General features: G+C 45.8%; 2 protein-coding genes across 5 annotated transcripts in view; both read left to right on the top strand.

Annotated features, from left to right (window-relative positions):
- The first annotated feature begins 3,382 nt into the window (after window positions 1-3,382).
- LOC115545717 (calphotin) lies at window positions 3,383-13,257 on the top strand. 3 transcript variants are annotated; one of them, XM_030359128.1, is made up of 7 exons: window positions 6,753-7,083; window positions 10,270-10,305; window positions 10,434-10,925; window positions 10,959-11,912; window positions 12,120-12,221; window positions 12,476-12,573; window positions 12,693-13,257. In XM_030359128.1, the coding sequence occupies exons 1-6, from the start codon at window positions 7,009-7,011 to the stop codon at window positions 12,530-12,532; spliced, it is 1,716 nt and encodes a 571-aa protein (XP_030214988.1). In that variant the 5' UTR covers window positions 6,753-7,008; the 3' UTR covers window positions 12,533-12,573; window positions 12,693-13,257. The 3 variants fall into 3 exon arrangements, with proteins under 3 accessions (XP_030214987.1, XP_030214988.1, XP_030214986.1); XM_030359127.1 differs by lacking the exon at window positions 6,753-7,083 and adding an exon at window positions 3,383-3,657 and having other exon boundaries at window positions 10,434-11,912; XM_030359126.1 differs by having other exon boundaries at window positions 10,434-11,912.
- A 5,026-nt stretch (window positions 13,258-18,283) lies between these two features.
- The window catches only part of gak (cyclin G associated kinase), a 41,308-nt gene continuing 40,535 nt past the window's right edge, over window positions 18,284-19,056 (top strand). For both annotated transcript variants that reach the window (XM_030358146.1, XM_030358145.1), the window contains exon 1: window positions 18,284-18,646. In XM_030358146.1, coding sequence (XP_030214006.1) covers window positions 18,505-18,646 — 142 coding nt within the window. In that variant the 5' untranslated portion in view covers window positions 18,284-18,504. The remainder of the gene's footprint in view (window positions 18,647-19,056) is intronic.

The following is a 19,056-nucleotide window of genomic DNA, read 5'->3' as shown; positions in this document are numbered from 1 at the left end:
TATAACCTTTAGTAGAAGAAGTGTTTGTGCACTGATGCATGTGTTTGTGTGTGTGTGTGTGTGTGTGTGTGTGTGTGTGTGTGTGTGTGTGTGTGTGTGTGTGTGTGTGTGTGTGTGTGTGTGTGTGTGTGTGTGTGCGATCAGGACAGCCAATAACCCTGGTAAATCTAAACCCGCTGTGGCTTAGTCCGGCATGTCCTCTCTCTCACTCCCTCTCTCTCTCTCTCTCTCTCTCTCTCTCTCTCTCTCTCTCTCTCTCTCTCTTGCTCTCTCTCTTTTCTTCATCAGGCTTGTCTTCTGCTGTATCTCTCACTCTCACTCTCACTTGTCAGACTTTCCCGTCATGTCTTTCTTGGTCTCTCTCTCTCTCTCTCTCTCTCTCTCTCTCTCTCTCTCTCTCTCTCTCTCTCTCTCTCTCTCTCTCTCTCTTTCTCGCTCTGTCGGTCTGTCCATCTATCTCCTCCCGTGGGGAGAGCACACATGAGTTAAGAAGTGGAGGGGAAATGAAAGAGAGGGAGGGGGACAGACGAGCGGGCCCAGGTGTCCCAAGCCTGTGTAAACAACAGAGCAGGGCATCAGATAGCATTCAGACACAAAGAGTGCTGTGAAAACCTACTCAAGTAGAAGAAGCAAAAGGGGCGGGAAAGTAGGTCAAGTAAACACTTAACAATGGAGACTAACCTTTACTAATGAGTAGCGATGACTGGAGGTTCAAGGCATATTAATCATCGGTTTGTGATGACCGATAGATTGAATCACTGATTGATAAGCACAGAGCACTGTATGGATACAGTGTACTGTCCATCTGGTTGCATCAGCAGAGACAGGTCATTTTGTTGTTTGTTGAGTGATGTGGGCGGGTGTAAAGATGTCACATACATTTGTTTATTGTTTTTACTCAAATTTGTTCTGCAAGATCCGATAAATTGTGTACCCTGAATCACATGCCTTTTTAATAGAACAGATTTGATTATTTTACTGAAAATCAATGTAAAGGTGCTAGGTTTGATTAAAGACTTTCCTCTGAGTATAGTTTGTGAGAAATCCCTGATTCATTCGTCGGCCATGAGTGAGTGAAATGCTCTTTGAGAACTGCCTCTGTTATTAGCCGATTGAGATGTGAACTATTTGGCCTGTAAGACCCCGGTGCCTGCAGCTCTTCTGAACGGTGGGGAAACGTGAGGAGGGAGGGGCTGTTTCTGGGTTCTCTACTTTCTGTAGAGTCTTGCTCTCTTTCGCTCTCCATGCTATCGCTCTCGAATCTCATCCACAACTGCTCTTATTCGCAGTATAACAACGCAAAAAAACAGAATTTCGCTTAATGGAGAAACTTGCAACACATGAGTTTACACCCCTGCAGACGATTGCAAAGTGCTGAACACAGACACTAACTAGGAGACAAAGAGAAGGTTGAAATGAAGAGAGGGAGGGGGATGTGTCTGACATGTGGAAACACAAGTTTCTTTTGTTGACCTTCTTGCCTTTCTGACCCCCGCAGCCCTGCCTTCAACACACACACACACACACACACAAACATACACACACACACACACACACACACGCACACGCACACACACACACGCACACACGCACACGCACACACACACACACACACACGCACACACACACACACACACACACACTGGTTTGTGTGACCTCATCAACGTTGGAAACCGCATATCGAGCATATTTTATATACCTTGTATGGAATATATATATATAGGACATGCTAAACATTGTGTATTATTCTTCTTGAGTAAAATTCATATTGTCAACATCTTGGATGAAAAACAGTCAGCTAATGCTGAATGCTAGGGGATTCTTGATGACAAAGGTTTACACTTCTATTATGCGTTAAGTGTCGTTTCTTCCTTTGTTGTTATAATCAACATCTTGATCTTCAAAATATTCTTAATGCATAATCTTACAGCAAAGGGATTAAGGGTTTTAAACCAACGACCATCTAAAGAAGTAACCAACTCTCTTGAGTAAGCAACCGTAGGTACTTGAGAGATTTAATGGATCCCCAGGCAGGGGAATGAGGGCGTGTGCAGCCACAGAAGACCTGCAAAAACAGATGCCTAGTATAGTCCAATGACTGGAGGAGCCGTCCGAGAGCTGCTGCAGGAGGCCGACCCACAGCTGACGCTCAGGTCAGAGGTGTAGCTTTTTGAAACAAATGGGGGAAGTGTGAATCACACCACATCCTGAAGGCTTCTCTACTGGGCCTGGTGGTCGGGGAGGTCTGTTATCTGCGCGGGGTCTACTTCCATGGCAGAGAGCTTCTCCACCAGCAGGAGGGTGTTTAGCTCACTAGAGGAGTCGGAATACATGACTCGGAGCTCTCTGGTGGGGGTTGGGGCAAACCTGTTGAACAGCACGTTACGCTCATCTGCACATTCCAAGCTCCCCTCCATAGCCTGATTGTTGATGTCTATTTATGTCCTTTATATTCAGATATTTACTGCTGCACATTATCCATCCTTCAGACTGCTTTCATTAAAGCTCTTGTTTGTCACTTTGATACACGTTTTCACTGGCGCTTTACTGGGAAGTACTCTTAAGACTAACTCATGGGTTATTATGGGGTGTTGGGTTAACTCATGAATCAAACCCAGTCCCTCTCCCCCAACATATGTCACACCGCAAGCTAAAATAGGCACACACACCAATCCCCCCGCCCCCACATACACCCATTCAGTGAGATATAGGGTGGGTGTTAAATGGAACAGGAGAGGCTGGTTTTAGCTAAACTGTGGGCCTGCATACCCTGCAGCTCAACTTGGGATTTGAACGTACGCCAATGTGAAATAATAGTGCACATGTATGTGAGGCAGCCTATCCCGCCACACGCCAACGCAGCGCAGGCTTGGCTCCTCTGGCACAGAGACACAGGTAGATCTTGTGCATCCCGTTTATTTGGAGGCTTGGCAAACAACGCCAATGAGAGGCGGTTGGGAATGCCCTTCCCCGAATGTGAGTGGTGATGGTGGGTGTACGGCTGGTTGAGCCTGTGTACCCTGATTGCCCAATGCATCAGAGGTGTGCAGCCTCACCAAGAAGCCACAGAGGCTAATCAGTCTGACTCGGTTCAGGTGAAGCTGCTCAAACCATCAGGGATGATCCACACACACTCCTCCGTATATGAACAGTATATGTCCCGAGTTTGATAGTTTATAATGGGATTGTAGTTTAGGAGGGTCTAAACCCTGCAATGCATTTGCATTCTGTAAAGGGGCCATGTCAGGCAGCGTTTTAAAATATAAGTAGCACGTGCGCTCACACACACGCACACGCGCACAGCTCTATGAGTTTGATGGAGCGAATACGTAACACGTGAACCACCCCCACTATATGTCGTCCTCCTAAACTCTAACCAGCATGTAAATCGTGAACCTATGTGAGTTTGTGACTGGATGTGTGTATGTGTGCTGGGTTTTTAGGGAAACGCCCACCGTACGTGAACGCCCCCAATCGTGGGATCGCGAGGCTCCGATAGGTCGGCGCAGGAGATTCTCGGGCTTTATAAAGGACCAGGTTGCGACCAGTTGCCCTGCTGCTGCTTTCGCTTATTTCTGTCTTAATTCCATCTTTTGTACCTCCGTTACCACCATGCCCAGCAACCATAAGAAGAACAAGCGCCGCATGAGGAAAAAGGTAAGCAGAGGCCGGTGAAGAAAGCATGACCATAACACACTTTCCATATCGGTTATCGCGGAGACGTCTGTATGCACGTGTGGGGCATAATCCTCAGCCAAGAACAATTTGTTTAAGGAGCGAGCGCCAACAGGCTCCGGCGCGCACACGTTGATCAAGACTGTGCGTAAAAGCTCGCTCACAATGAGGCGCGCAATTATGCCAAGTATATGTTTTGTTATCTCTTTTTCTCTATCTGTTAGTCATTGATATTTAAATCATTGTACGGCTACCGGATATTTGTACCAGAGTCAAATTGTTTGGGAAAAGGTGGGAGTATAACTCGTCCCCAAGCCAATTAGGCCCGTTTCCGCGCACAGGATATTTTGAGTTACGTGTTCGCAGTCATTTCCACCTTATGGTGGTTATAGTATACGAAACCTCTTTCTTAATTAATTTCGATTTCAACTTTTCTAAAGGTTCAAAGTAGGTCTACTGTCGTGTATCCAGCACGTGTTTGGGGCTGTTTTTACTGACTGTTTAATTAAAAGTAACCCTATTAAAGTGACTTAAGTCACTTTAATTTACAAATCCCCTAATTGTTACAGTAATAAGTAGTCTAGTTATTGAGACTTTGCTAGCGGGATGGTAATTCTCGATGCTCTGTGGGCGAGGCTGGGTTGGGCCGCGGGAAGCGCGTGAGACTGCATGTATAGAATCTCGCACTTCCAACGCTGGCACGTGTTTCACCATCCCCACCTCTGCACTGGTCTGGTTGTGGCCCGGCCTCACACATGCACTGCTTTTCTATTTCACCCTGGTTTTATTTTAAACCACGCCCCCCTTTTTTGTAAAAACGTGTACCTTTAACATTTGTTGTAGCTCGACACTTTTCCCCAGCCTCATTATTGTGCAGCAGTCCTTTCACCTCACATGAAAGCTAAACTGCTTGGTGTCCTAACGATGGCATAACTTTTTTTTGGCTCGGGCCTGTATCTGGTGCTCTGGTTTGGCTCGGGCCAGGCCTGTTTTTGGTCGTATCTTGGAGGAATGTCTCACTGGGGAGCCTCGCCAGGCAGCAGCCGTCTGCTCAAGCACTCAACACCCAGGGCAGTCACCATGGCTCCTTGTTATCTTTCCTTTAAGACGACCAGTCAGACTCCTCGCCCTTGCCTGGGGCTGGGTTGGGGGAGTTGTTTTGGCCAGAGAGCCGGATACGGACCAACATACAATGCACTCATGCACTTAGTGCCTTCACACACACGTGCCAGACCCGCACAGACAGGACCCGGCGGGCTTACAGGGATTGGTGGTGTACAGTAAATGCCTGCTCTATAGTGGTCAGTGGCTGCGGGTCGACAAAGCTCTGCTCAGCCTGTGATTGTAATGTGATTAAGGGCTGATTATGATGTGATTAGGCTGGCCTGTATGGGCCCCTGGCCGGAGGCCCCCGGCTCTGCTGACTCGTGCAATTTCTCTTCTACGCTTCACCACACCTGTCAGAATCACTCCCATTCAACCGAATAGCTTCCATTATCTACGGTGGCATGTCTGGCCCGACCTGTAAACAGCCCAGAAAGGCCTTTCCACCATTAAGCCGGGTGCAAACCCATCATACAGGCTGGGATGGACAACAAAATGCTATTGCTAGGGAAAACCCTAGCGCCTAATCGTTAACCTGGGGAAATGGCAGCCAAGTGTTAAACCAGCGAGTGTATGGGAGAAGGCCCATAGCATTTGGTGTCCTGATAACCTTTAACGCCCAGATCGCCTCGAGGTCGTTGTGTTGTGGTTGGTGTTTCAAAAAACCCATGCACTGTTTTGTGTTTGCATATCATGGAAACAAGCTTCTGGGTATCAGAAGGGCTTTGTTTGGATGAGGGACTCGCCTATAGGGTGCTATCGAGGCATTGTAATGTATGCAAGCAGTGTTTTGTTCATTGTAATGATTATAGAAGTGTTTTTGTTTTTTCATTATGTATACAAGCAGTGTCGAGTTCCTTTCCAGTGGGTTAGTGAAAAATGTGTAAGTTGTTAGTCTGAAGCTATGTTCCTATTGGAGGGTAGTGGGGGAGTGAAAGATGTGGGGGAGGGCAGTTCAGAAGGGACAACATGTTCCATTTAGCCGATGGGGGGAGTGGGTAAAAGCATGGCGAGTAAAGTAGCCCATTTTGCCCTGCTACTCTGCATTACTAAATGCATGCGTGTATCTATATGTGGCTATTTCATGTCTGTTTTCCTTCTGGAGGCTGTTTGCATACTTTGTGTTATCTACTATGGATAAAGGATAAAACTCTTTCATAAAACCCTAGCTTGGTACTATTATTACTCATTATGAGCGTAGGCTGCACCGGACAGGGCACACTTTGTATTGGGTTTTATTGCTGTATTTTAATTGCGCCTGTAGCCAGAGGTTGTTTGTTGTAAAGCAATGGCTAGTGAATTGTCTTTGATAGATGCATCATTTTCATATTTTTGCGGATGTGTGCAAGTGGCCGAAATGTAAATGGTTTGTGTAATCGGAAATTAGCGGCTATTTTAATCAATGATTGGAGTGGTCTGAAAAAGTCCAGCAGCTGTTCTATATGCCCTCTCCAAACATGGCTTGTTTCTGCAAAGGATGTGCTGCTATGGGTAAAAATGTGTGGAACCATCTCAGCAGAATGAAAGGTCAGCACTGTGAAGGCAAATGGCACGCAGCTCCTATGCACTCTGCAACGGGAACATAATGTCCTATTGGCTGTGTGAGCTCCATGGACCACACTGCCCTCCGCACTTGCACCCGCTCGCAAGAATGTGACATGAACAGGCACATGCATGCATGCTGCATGATCTAGTGCGTCAAGCAGGGAATGGAACCCCAAACCTCTGCACTCCCTAACCTTGAAATGGATGTTGTTGAGGAGCTCATGTCTCCATTACCAGTCAGAAATTCCTCTTCCTCCTCCTCTTCACACCTCCCCCCCATCAATCTCAGCACCCCTCCCCCTCTGCCCTCCCTGGTGCTGTATATGCCTTACTGTTCTGCCTCCATATGTACCAGGAACGCCCCCCCCCACTCCCTCGCATATCATTTCAAAGACGCTATATAGCGCTCACATGCCAAGTCGTGAAAAGCCTTCGCACAGCTGCCGTCCGACGCTAAACAGTCGGGGTAGGGAACCTTGGAGTTTTGGAGCTGGTTCTGAGCGTGGCACATTTCTTTGACACGCGCTCTCGCTTACTTTGCTTGCCCCTACACTCGGGAGTAGTTACATATTCAGTGGGTGGAAGTGGGCGGGGCCCACTGTTGCTTGCAGTTAACTTAGCGCTGCGCAGCCAGTGGTTTGGGTCAGTCGCCTCTCCGCCGCTATCTCAACAGAGGGTTTCTAAATGGGGCAGATATTGAGCAGGCTCCGGGTTCCTACCCCCCCACCTCTGGATACCAGCGCTGCTGCGGAGACCCAGGTGAGCCCCTCCCCCAACCCCCCCTCCCCATACCATATAGGGGGTGTGGTTAGGCTAGTAGATGGGTGTGTCTCGTGCTAAAACTGAACATTTTGTACCCCTCTGCTTTCGGGGGTCTATCTTTCCCAGTCTTTCAAATCCTTTTTTAAAGTTTTTCTTCCACCACTTCTCCCTCATCCTCTAACCCCACCACCCCTTCCTAACTTTTACACTTACCCTTTTTATCTCACCGCTCCTCAAAATGTAGCCGTGCTAATGTTCCCCATCTGGTTCTCGTCTCACTCTCCAACTTCTATCACTTTCTTTGTCATCTAATCAGTGCTTTCATCTGTTCTCCCAGAGATGAGAGGATTGATTAGGGTGTGTGTGGTGGGGGGGGGGGGGCGCGCTAATGCAAGGCCCAGGGCAGGACAGTCAATGTTGGGGGTGGGGGTGTTATATAGACTGTCTCCACTCTTCGGCTTATTAGCATGTATTTAAGGCTAGTGGGTGGGGGAGAACCAGGGGAAGGGGCTCTGTTATCTGGCTTTTATAGGGTTGGGCTTCGGTGGCGCTATAGGAGGACTCTGTTGACATGTTAGAACCAAGTGATTTACTGTGGGGTATTGGTATGTTTCTTTTTGATGTGTAAAGTAAGAGCGTGGTAATGTAACCATGACGCTGCAGGAGTTGGTTGTAATGTTTGAGGTTCTACCCACAAATTAAGTTCTATACATGTCATTCATGGCAGTTCGTTGGGAATTCTTTGGGAATAGGCCTACTACAGGACATTCAGGAGCCAGCTACTCCCCCAGTGAGCCAACCTTTTAAAGACTGGGGAGTTATCCCCCCCCCCTCATAACTGTGAAGGCATTCTGCTCCACCTAAACCTCCACCAGGCCAAAAAAAAAAAAAAGTTGGGTTCCTGTTGGTTGTCAGTTGAGGTCATGGGTAGGTAGGGAATTTATTTTGTTTTATTTTTTCCAGCGGAAGCGAATGATGGTTAGGTTGTTTGCATTTAAAAACGAGAAAATTCGCTCATCCTTGTACAGAATGAAGAGGTGCTGTACCAAAACGTAATTATAGTTTGCATCAAAAAGTTTGCTTTTTTAAAAAATTTTTAAAGCTCATAAAATAATTTGGGTCGCACATAAATTGACAGGATCGGTCGGAAACCGGAACCAAACAAAAAAAATTGTAGGCCCCGTGGGTTTGGCTGGAGGGAGGTGTGGGTGACCACCAGTTTTTAGAGTTGTTTTCCACCGGACACGTTTTGTTCTTTGTGCGTAAAGCCAGTCTCTCTCCCTCCCTGTCTCTCGCTCTCACATTCTTTCTCGCCTTCCAAAACTTTTTTCTTGCTGTCGTTGCGCAAGGACTGTATAGAGTCCTATGGAATCTATATATATATATATATAAGCTATACGGCTGTCCAAACAGCACAGCCAGTCAAGCATGTAATGTACGATGCCTGCTTTTAGACGGTAGAACCCCACACATTATTTAGTTGCTTCACTCCTTTTAAACATTTATTGTCCGTTGGCCTTAATTCGTTTTTTAATAACTCAGCATTTACTTTCTAGCAAGTGATATCAATGGATATGCACTTGCCAAACTATTAATCATATCTAATTCTGTGGTATCACGCAATCCTTATACTGAAGTCTTTACAGTGTCTAGTGACGTTTCTCTGGAACTAGTTTGCAGTTGGTACACTCCATACTATTCCAATCGACTTGTTCTTACACTTGGAAAAACTCGTCTGTACTGCCTCCTGTGGGTCTCGTGTCGAAGCGATTTTGTCACAAAGTGTTTTTGTTTTATACTATCTTTAGAGTAGCCTAGATGGTGTTGTTGGGCTCGCTGCACCTGGACCCCAACACGGGCACTAACAGGGGGCCGCTGCTCTGTAGGGCCTGTTCGGTACACAATTTCCTGCTGTAGTGTGCGTCTGTTTCCATTAAACGCCCTCTCCCAAACGCCTTAACACCCCTCCATCTATCCCCCCCCTCCCCAGTTAGCGGCACCAACTAGCCCCCTGTAACCACTTTACTGCTGTTTCACTTGGAGGAAATGCTATACATTTCCTCTGCATGGAGCTCATTGTTGCGCAAGTATTACACTGCTTCTCCTTCTGGCCCCAGTGTCCGGACCGCTCAAAGGTGTGGGCTGGGGGAGGGGGGGCACGCCCGGCTGCTTTATCCCTAGCGCCTCGCCTGCAGACAGACGGGCCCCTCTGTCTTCATCTAGCGTTGGGGGTCGTCTGCCCCCTGACGGGCTACATTAGGGTGTTACCATGTCCCGGGATGGGCCCGGCCCGACAGCTGGTCTCCAACAGGCTTCCACCGGTCGCAGGGAAGATGTAGTACAGGAGTGATTTTTGTGACTCAACATGGAGGACGGTGCATGCAATATTCATGCACTAGGCCCCCCACTTGTCGTTACGGATCAGATCATGCCTGACCGGGCCAAGTGTGCACGCACAGGCTCACGCATGCAGACGGAGAAAATGTCTGGTGGTTTAGGTTGTTATTTTTGCTGTCTCAACATGCAGATCATTCCAATAATGACAGAGCCTGAACTCCCAAATTCATCAAGTGAAAGTTCTCGCCAGTGTTTTCAGTCAAATTCCTGCGTTGGCTAAAGTAGCACAGTAGTATGTAATGAGCAAGAACGACTGGCTCGCCGCACGGCAGGATTCTCTCACCTCTGCAATGTCATAACGTTGAGCAATGAATTTACTGTTAACTAGGGTTAAGGGGATGGTAAAGATAATCTCTAACTTTATAATATGAATGCACAATTTGAGTATCCTGACAATATCGATGCCAACGGCTACAATGGACTGCGTTGTAGTTTCTAGTTTGTTTGTCGTATGCGCGTCAACGGCTCGACAAGCAACCTTCATTAAAACATAAACGCCTTTGTTACGACTAGTTGTATTTGCATAATGTATGTATGCATCTACTTGCAGTGCTTACAAAAACCTGTTCACTGACTTTAATTTAGCTGCAAGCGCATTTTTCTTTATGCTCGTGCCCCTCCCAACACCTTGCCTAGAACAGAATGTCGTTCGTGGGAAAAGTTTTGTGCGTGCCAAGGTGTTTTGTGATGTGTATTTAAAGGCATCTGTTCGATGTCAGTATTTGCTGTATGGGTTTTCCCTTGTCATAAATAATGACTTGCTTTCTCTTTTGCCCTCCTTCCCAGTTCCTCGCCGGCCAAACAGAAGCTGCAGAGATCAAGGTAAGCAAAAATTGGATGATACTAACTGGCTCATAATACTTGTCAATTACGTTGTCTACGCTATGCATGTTTGTTCTACAGTACCAATGGCCGGTCTGCTAAACATATTTCTGTCTGTGTTCGTCCAGAAACTGCAGGAGTCTGCTTTGATTCTGCCAGGGCAGAAGATTGTATTTCCAGCTTCTCTGATCACGCCAGTGAGAGAAGTGAAGCCTGTGGTCTTGGTCAAAGAACATGTCAATGTTCCCAAAGCTGCCAAGGTTGCCAAACCCCGAAAGCCAGTGCAAGCAGATGTTATTGATGGGATCAGCGCAAAGGCACCAAAGGCCAAACCTGCAGCAGCTGTGGTGGCAGCCGTAGTCGCCGAAGCCATAGCCCCAGCAGAGAAGGCAGTTTGCAAACCTGTGCAGGCACCAGTTGCTGAAACCAAAGTAGCAGCTGAAGTAACGGCAGAGGTGGCTGTTGCAGTCCCAGTGGTAGTGGCTGAAGTACCGGAGGAAGCGGCTGAAGTAACTGCGGTGGAGGCTGTTGCTGCACCAGTGGTGGCAGAGGAGGCGGTTCAAGTGGTAGCAGAAGAGGTTGTCGACGTACCGGTTGTAGCAGCTGAAGTAACGGCAGAGGAGGATGTTGTAGCAGCTGAAGTAACGGCAGAGGAGGATGTTGCCGCACCAGTGGTAGCAGAGGAGGATGTTGCCGCACCAGTGGTAGCAGAGGAGGCTGTTGCCGCACCAGTGGTAGCAGAGGAGGCTGTTGCCGCACCAGTGGTAGCAGAGGAGGCTGTTGCCGCACCAGTGGTAGCAGAGGAGGCTGTTGCCGCACCAGTGGTAGCAGAGGAGGCTGTTGCCGCACCAGTGGTAGCAGAGGATGCTGTTGTAGCAGCTGAAGTAACGGCAGAGGAGATTGTGGTAGCAGCAGCAGAGGAGGCTGTGGCTGTACCAGTGTTGGCCGCTGAAACCGAAGCCACACCAGAACCCATAGCAGTAGCAGATCCAGTAGTGGTGGAGGCTGTGGTCGCTGAAACCGAAGCAACACCAGAACCAGCAGCAGAGGAGGCAGTTACTGAAATTGAAGTCCTACCTGAGCCAGCCACAGTGGAGGAGGCGGTTGTCGATGCCGCAGTCACCGAAACCGAAGTCCTACCAGCAGCAGTGGCGGAGGCAGTTATCGATACAGTGATTGTTGCAGTTACCGAAACAGAGGTCCTACCCGAAGCACCAGCAGAAGCAGTGGAGGAGGCGGTTATCGATGCTGTGTGTGCCGCAGTTTCCGAAATCGAAGTCTTGCCAGCAGCAGTGGAGGGGGTGGTTATCGATACCGTGATTGCCGCGGTTACAGAAACCGAAGTCACACCAGAAACGGCAGCCGTGGAGGATGTTAGTGAAACAGTCTCAGCCGTGGCAACAGAAACCGAAGTCGTAGCGGAAACCACAGTGGAAGCAGAGTCGGGAGTTGAGGCTTCTTTGGAAATTGAAGCTGTTGTTGAGGAGGTGGCTGTAGCGTGCGAAAGTGAGCCATCCGTGGTGGCTGAAGTGCAGGTTGAAGAGAAGAGCGTCGAGGAGGTGGTGGTGTTGACTGAACAAGTTGTCACAATAGATGAAAACACAGAGGTATGCATGTTTATGTTGGTGGGGGTTTAACCTATAGAGGGCAATTCAGGCATATTATCTTTTTTTTTGTATAACCGTATAGCATTTTCTGTCAATTTGGACCAGCATTTATCTGCAGCACACATTATTTTAGGACTTGGTTTTGATTTGAACCGGAGTCTTTAATTAGTGTTAACTTTTTCTGTCTGTGTTCCCTATGGAACGCAGAGCACACTAGAGGTATTGGCAGAAGACCTCTGTCACCTCGAGCAGAAGGCTTTCATCGAAGAGCCTTGTCTGACAGAGCTTCCAACAAAGACCATGACAATGGTAGGTCAATGTACTGTAGATCAGTGTACACATTTCGTTTTTAAACTGTGCTAGGAGAAGAAAAAGAATGAACCCTGCATCGATTAATCTGATCCATTTCATCGATTCTTCTATGTTCTAATAACATATTCTAATCAGGCCTTTCTATATAGATCAAACTGGGGGGAAAAAAGCTCGCAAATCAATTTAAAGTTATTATTTTGTATGCTAATGTCATGTGTTATGTTTATTCTCCTCCCCTTGCAACTCTGCAGGAGATTTCCCCACTGGAAGGCCTGGTTTCTGCTCAGACTCCGGTTGATTTACATTGAGAACTCGGGCCACGTTGAGATCTGCATGTGATGCGATGCAGGTTTGAACATTACTCCAAATGCAGCCCTTAACCGCTGAACCAACTCATGTTTACATTGAATTTGCTTACATATTCAGTTCACCTAACGTGTTAACTTTCCTTCTGTTCTTCTCCTACAGATTAAATTGACGGGACGGAAGACTCTATCCAGGGGCTGAGCAGTCACACTCTACCCTATCCATTTATCAAAGGGTTTAAACACAGAACTTTCAAACAATAATCACACTAAAGTGCCTTCTTATAAAGTAACATGAAGTTCTCCAAGGAATCGACTCGTCTTCGGCCCTGTCGGGTATAATCTGGACCAACGGGTATCTTTAAAGGATGCACATGGGTTGCGGGGGTTGATTAGGATACATATGGCTTTGTTAGGGTACATGTGGGGTAGAACACATAGAAGGTCCGATACATGGTCACACCCGAGGCTCGTTGCCACGGAGACAGTGTTCACTGTTGAAGATGCTATACCAGCAAGGCGCATCAATCAAGTCCATTTTTTCCTCGTTTTTATTCCCCGTTTTTTTTTCTTTCACCTTTTCTATACTGTGTTTTATATAATCCATACAATGTGCTTTAGCAAAGCCCAGAAAAAGTGATGGGGTTTTGTTGGTTGGGACAGAAGAACTTTCATCTTTATGAAATAAATGAAGCTGTAACTCAACTGAATAAAGATTACAAATGTGATATTGATAATGTTATTTCTTTGGTTTTGCTGGTTGCGGTACCTTCATTTTGATTACTAAATCAGGGGGAGAGAAGGTAGAGCAGGCAAGCTGGGGATCTGGAGAGTTACTGTAAAGATGCTCTTTGATTATTCACTGCCTAAAATGTTGGTGTCCAACTGACACAAGACCTCACCTACATACAAACACAGTGGCCTCTTGCTATATGCTGATCAACGTACACAAGGTGGTTTGTTAAGGGAAAATCCAACATTGGGACAATTGTGTAACCCTGCCCTTGTTCCTAATTGCCTACATATTGTGGTCGGCCAATGTGCACCGTGTACATCAGAATTGTCCAATAGCGATCGGTGGACTACTCGGGTGTAAACATTTCGCATGGGCGAGGAAGGTTACTTTGGCACTTCAGACCTGAGCATAATATTAACGACCCTGAACCATATATAATAGGTTATTAATCAAAAGTAGGCGGCGAAGGGCAATAAAAGCTTGGGTATGACACAATTACAATAATAGTTAAATGTAGGTATACGTGTGTATTTATTCATATTGCAGAATGTGATTTCAAATCCTATGCATAAGCTGTTGGTGCAGTGACATGAATGCATTGTGAATGACAGACTGCAGAGTAGAAGTCCAAGGGGCAGGCTTTGTTTTGGAGTCCCACTGCCAAGGGGAAGAAACCGTTCAGGAGGATCAATGTTTTTGTATTACGGATCAGAACCTTTCTCCTAGATGGAAGAGGTGGTGACCGGGATGGGAAGGATCAGCCAAGATGTTTCCTGCTCCTCCTGGTCCAGGGAGAGGTGGCAGCTGGTGTGTGTGTGTGTGTGTGTGTCACAGGCTGACCCTGTGATCTGCTCCAGACTGCCCTGTCTATCCATTGCGGTGGAGGCAATCAGACTTTGATAATGAGCTGAGGATGTAATCCGTGATGGCCGTGTGGAACTAGACCATGGTTTCCTGGGGCATCAGGTCGAATTTATAGCCAGAACACCTTCCTAACCTGAGCATTCTTGATGGTAGAGGTGATGGATAAGGTCCTCTAGGGATTGATGGGCCCAGTTGGTCAAAAATAATCTGCTCAGATTATGGCGGATTGGATGAAATCTTGAAATGGGTTGTTTAAAAGAATGAATATATATTCTGAAATAAAAACTTTGCATATTGTATTAGTAAAAAGTACATTAGTAGAGTACAAAGATTTATTTATCATTTACAAGTGTAAAACAGTACATTAGGCTGCCAATTGTGCCTTTCAATACAATCAAGACTGTCCTAAAAATGAAGCCTTCAATTAGCTGTCAATATCAAAGATAAACAATCTTTTATAAAATCATTTGTTATTAATGTATGGTAAATATATGAGATGAATCAGTAAATAAGTAGTTTGTTAGGTGAGTGCTGCATGCAGCGAACAACCATTCTTATGTTTTATTTAGGGCTTGGCAACAATTAAAAGTTTTAATTGCAATTAATCACATAGTATGTTGAGTTAACTCGCGATTAATCACATTTGAAATCAACCAATTTAAATCAGATTATCGAAAACTAGGCTAATAGATCTTGAAGGAGTTTTATTGACCCTCAGTGTGGGTTGAATAGGAAATTTACGGAACACCACAGATTTAGGAATTGTAAACAGGCAGTTAATTAGTACAATTGTCAACCAACAGTTACTACGAGTGTAGTTTAATTCAAATAAGTAGCGCCACATATTTTGGAATAGTAAACAGGCTGTCACTTACTGCAATTGTAATTGAATGTAAAGTAAGTGGAACTAAAAATAAAATGATTTTGGATATGAATGTTCACATTCTGTGGGCAAGACCTTTGATAATCATGTACGTACTACTTTTAAAATATGTCAATGTGAGGACAGCAAATCTATTCAGCTTTTCTTTTTTTTTAAAGCTGAATAGTTTAAAAAGTTGAAATAATTGAAAAACGCTGAATAGATAGCCATCATGTCGTTAAAGAGCTGCATGTTTTGATAGTTGAATGGTTTCTGTAGCTGAAAGTATGGCGGAGGAGTTGACCAAAAAACGGGCAGAATAATAATAATAAAGATTTCAATATCTAGACTGTGAATGCAGCATTCTCACCTATAACATACTTTTCCAAGTTACTAACACGCACGCACGCACGCACGCACGCACGCACGCACACACACACACACAGTGCCGCCGCTCCCATAACGCGCACTACGCGCTGCGCGTAGGGCCTCAAGTCCTGAGGGGGGCCCCAAAAAAAAAAAATATATATATATATATAGGCTGTCTCTGTTTACAATTAAAGTGTGTAAATATTTGTGTCAATAGTTTCTGCTTGTAACTCTTTGCTACATAGAAGAATTTTTCTTACTTGTATACTTCTGGTTTTAAGTTTGTATTTATGGATAACTAGGGGGGGGGGGCATAAAGGAGTTATGCTTAGGGCCGCAAAATAGCTAGCAGCGGCACTGCACACACACACACACACACACACACACACACACACACACACACACACACACACACACACACACACACACACACACACACACACACACACACACACACACAATCATTTTTTTTCTTTTTTAAATAGTTTGGATTATTACATTGTTTTCTTCATTTAGACCAGGGGTTCTCAAAGATTGGACAGCTGAGGGCCAATTTAGGAACCCAAAATTTGACTGAGGGCCGCCAAAGGATTTTTTTTTTGGCGGGAAACGCCTAAATCACGAAACTGAGGTTCATCCTTTCAAAGCAATGTACAGTCGGATTAAAACTAAAAAATGTAACAGGATTTAATTGAAAGCTAGAGAGTCGAATTTTCTCTTTATATTTATTTATTTTTGTTTAAATTAATATTGATATACTATATATATATTTTTTTAACTTACATCTGTATGTGATTGCGGGCCGCCATTGGCCCGCGGGCCGCACTTTGAGAACCAATTATTTAGACTCTGTTCAAATCCCTTCACTTGATTTAATCCATTTAAAATGTATTTACGTCTTAAACTACGTGGCTGTACTAAAATATTTCAACCTTTCACATTGCATGCACTACAGCACTCACCGCATATTCTAGTTCTACCTGCTTTTCTTAACATAGCCAGAAGGCTACATTGTTATACATGTTACATAGGCTAGTCCTATCCAGAGCACTGGTAATCTCCATTTGTTAATCCTGGATGTTTGTATCTGGATCAAGGGGATCCAATCCAATGTTGCTTGGAACAAATGGGCCCAGGGATCTGAATCACTCCATGGTGTAAACTGGAGGGTTCCACTTCCACATGATGAAGGGGGTGGCTGGGGATGGGCTCCTGAAATCTACTGCAATCTTTAGTTTTCAGAGAGTTCAGCTCCAGTTGGTTCAATGTGACTAGGTGATCCACTTCCTTTCTGTAGGCGGACCCATTCCCATTGGAGATTAATCCAATGAGGTCTGTGTCGTCCGCAAACTTCAGGACTGACAGAAGGCTGGCTAGAGGAGCAGCTGTTGGTGTACTGTAGAGGGAGAAGAGAGAGAACACAACCTGGGCAGGCTCCGGTGCTGCTGACGGCCCGAGGCACAGAGACAAGCTTACCCGGTCGCACGTGCTGCTTCCCGTGGGTTAGGAACTCAGTGATCCAACCTGCAGCTTAACCCAGGCACACTCAACTGGGACAGCTTGTCCTGGATCTGAGCTGGGGTGATGGGGTTGAATGCGCTCCTGGCGTAGGTGCCGGGGGAGTCTAGGCGCTGGAGGATGAGGTGGAGTCCCGTTTAGACTGCGCCGTCTACAGGCCTGTTGGATCCTTAGGGGAACTGCAGTGGGTCGAGGAGGGGGGTTGGCATTGTGGTGGTGGGTGGGTCAGCACGAGGCGCGCAAAGGGCTCCCTGACCACAGAGGTCCGGGTGACTGGTCTGTAGTGATTAAGGCCTCTGGTCTTTTTTGGTTTGCTTTTTGAGGACAGGGTGTTGGTAGATGGCATGTGCATTCAACCAGCGAGGTGTTAATGTTGCACTTGAGACAGCTTCAATGTAGAGAGTGTAGAGAGGGGAGACAGTGTCTGGTCCGGCTGCCTTGCAGCGGGCTGTCACTTGAAAGGTTTGTGAACGTCCCTAGAGGGGCTAAATACAATTTAGCATACAGATTAGGCCTAATGTATATTGGAAAATCGTTTTTCCCAGATCTAATCACTTCGTTAGGAAGATGAAGAAGGATCTTCAATCAGAATAGAGTATTTCCTATTTCAGTTCATCCTAAATCCTGGAACTTGATATATGCCACTGTCTTCATGGTAAGCCAAACATACAACGGCCCAATGAGAAGCTCAAAGAAAAACTAAACTGGATTATCAGCCTTCTTTAAAACCAAAATGCTACACAGAAAACATGATTGGTTGCTCAATACGTTTTTGATGTGTATTTGTGTGTATCATCACAATCAAGTTATCATTATGTTAAATTATGAAGTACTTTTACCAAAGACGAATGTTGAATGGAACATTGAGTATAGTAGTTTTACCTGTATGTGTACAATTCCACAATTTCTGCAATAACCACAAAATAGAATAAAGGTTGGAATGAGTGAATGGGCTTAAGAAAAGGTTCACAAAGATCAGATCACAAACGTGGTGGGTGAGCATATCCATTTCTTAAAAGAAAAAATGAGGAGCCTAGTTATTTCCCACGTGATTCTATTCTATCATTCTTCGATACATCAGGAATATTTTTGTGGAACCTCAACAGGACCAGGGTGCACTGCATATAATGTTGAAACCCATGCCAAACCTGTACATAGATGTCCATCTATGGGTCAGTGTAGGTAATACAGAACAGATGAACAGCTTGATTAACCCAAAACAGGCATAAAAAAATAAAAAATCCGTACCAGTACCAGTATAATTTACATTTCGATCAGTTGTTACTCAAAAAATTTAATAACAATTAAGATGTATGATTTGATCAGACATTGATCTGGACAGGAGGACCACCACGTTATCTCCTGCGCCTGACCTCCTGACTGACAACCCCGTGATGACGTCAGCACCTGTCGCGGAAGTAGCGATGGTGCGTCGGCCTGTTCACACCGCTAGGTAGACGATCATGTTTGTACCCCGAGTCAAAACGCCTGGCTATCTGTTTTAATAATTCAAACCGATAAACCCGTCAGTGTTCTTTGGAGTATTCCCTGGGGGATTAAGACGCCTATCGTCCGCTACCTGAACCGAGCTTCTTGGTGAGCCTGGCGGGAGGGCAGTAGGACAAAATGTCCCTCTTTCAGTCCGCACTTGATTTCCTAGCCGGGCCCGGTTCGTCCGGAGGGGCCGGTCGGGACCAGAATGACTTCGTGGGACAAGTCGTGGAGCTTGGTGACATGAAACTGAGGATTAAGAGGGTGATCGCAGAAGGTGAGCTATGGCGCTGACCTGGAGGTGGAGGGTCCAGAGAGCTAGCCCCTCATAGCTAGCCCTCACTGCTAGCTCACGAACCCTTCTGATAAGGGAGTTTTTTCTTACCCTCTTGGGGGCTAGGGTCCGGGGGGTGTCATCAATATTTGGTCTGTTGACCCATTTGAGACTGTACCGGTGATTAAGGGCTATACAAATACAATTGAATTGAATTGAATTCTGATAGCAATCACTGAACAACCGCTGGCTAGCCGACCTAGCTAAGTTAGCCCAGAGAGAATCCAGATAAACAAGATGTGGCCTATCGTTTACCCATCTCTACGATTAACAAATGTTCTGTTTTGTGATACAATAATGTGCTGTGTTTACAAAGTACTTGTAAGAATAGAAGCCGATTACTTTCACTGTTA

This window comes from Gadus morhua, chromosome 6 (genome assembly GCF_902167405.1).
Source record: "Gadus morhua chromosome 6, gadMor3.0, whole genome shotgun sequence".
NCBI classification, from domain to species: Eukaryota; Metazoa; Chordata; class Actinopteri; order Gadiformes; family Gadidae; genus Gadus; species Gadus morhua.
This window is presented reverse-complemented; position numbering and strand designations above follow the sequence as displayed.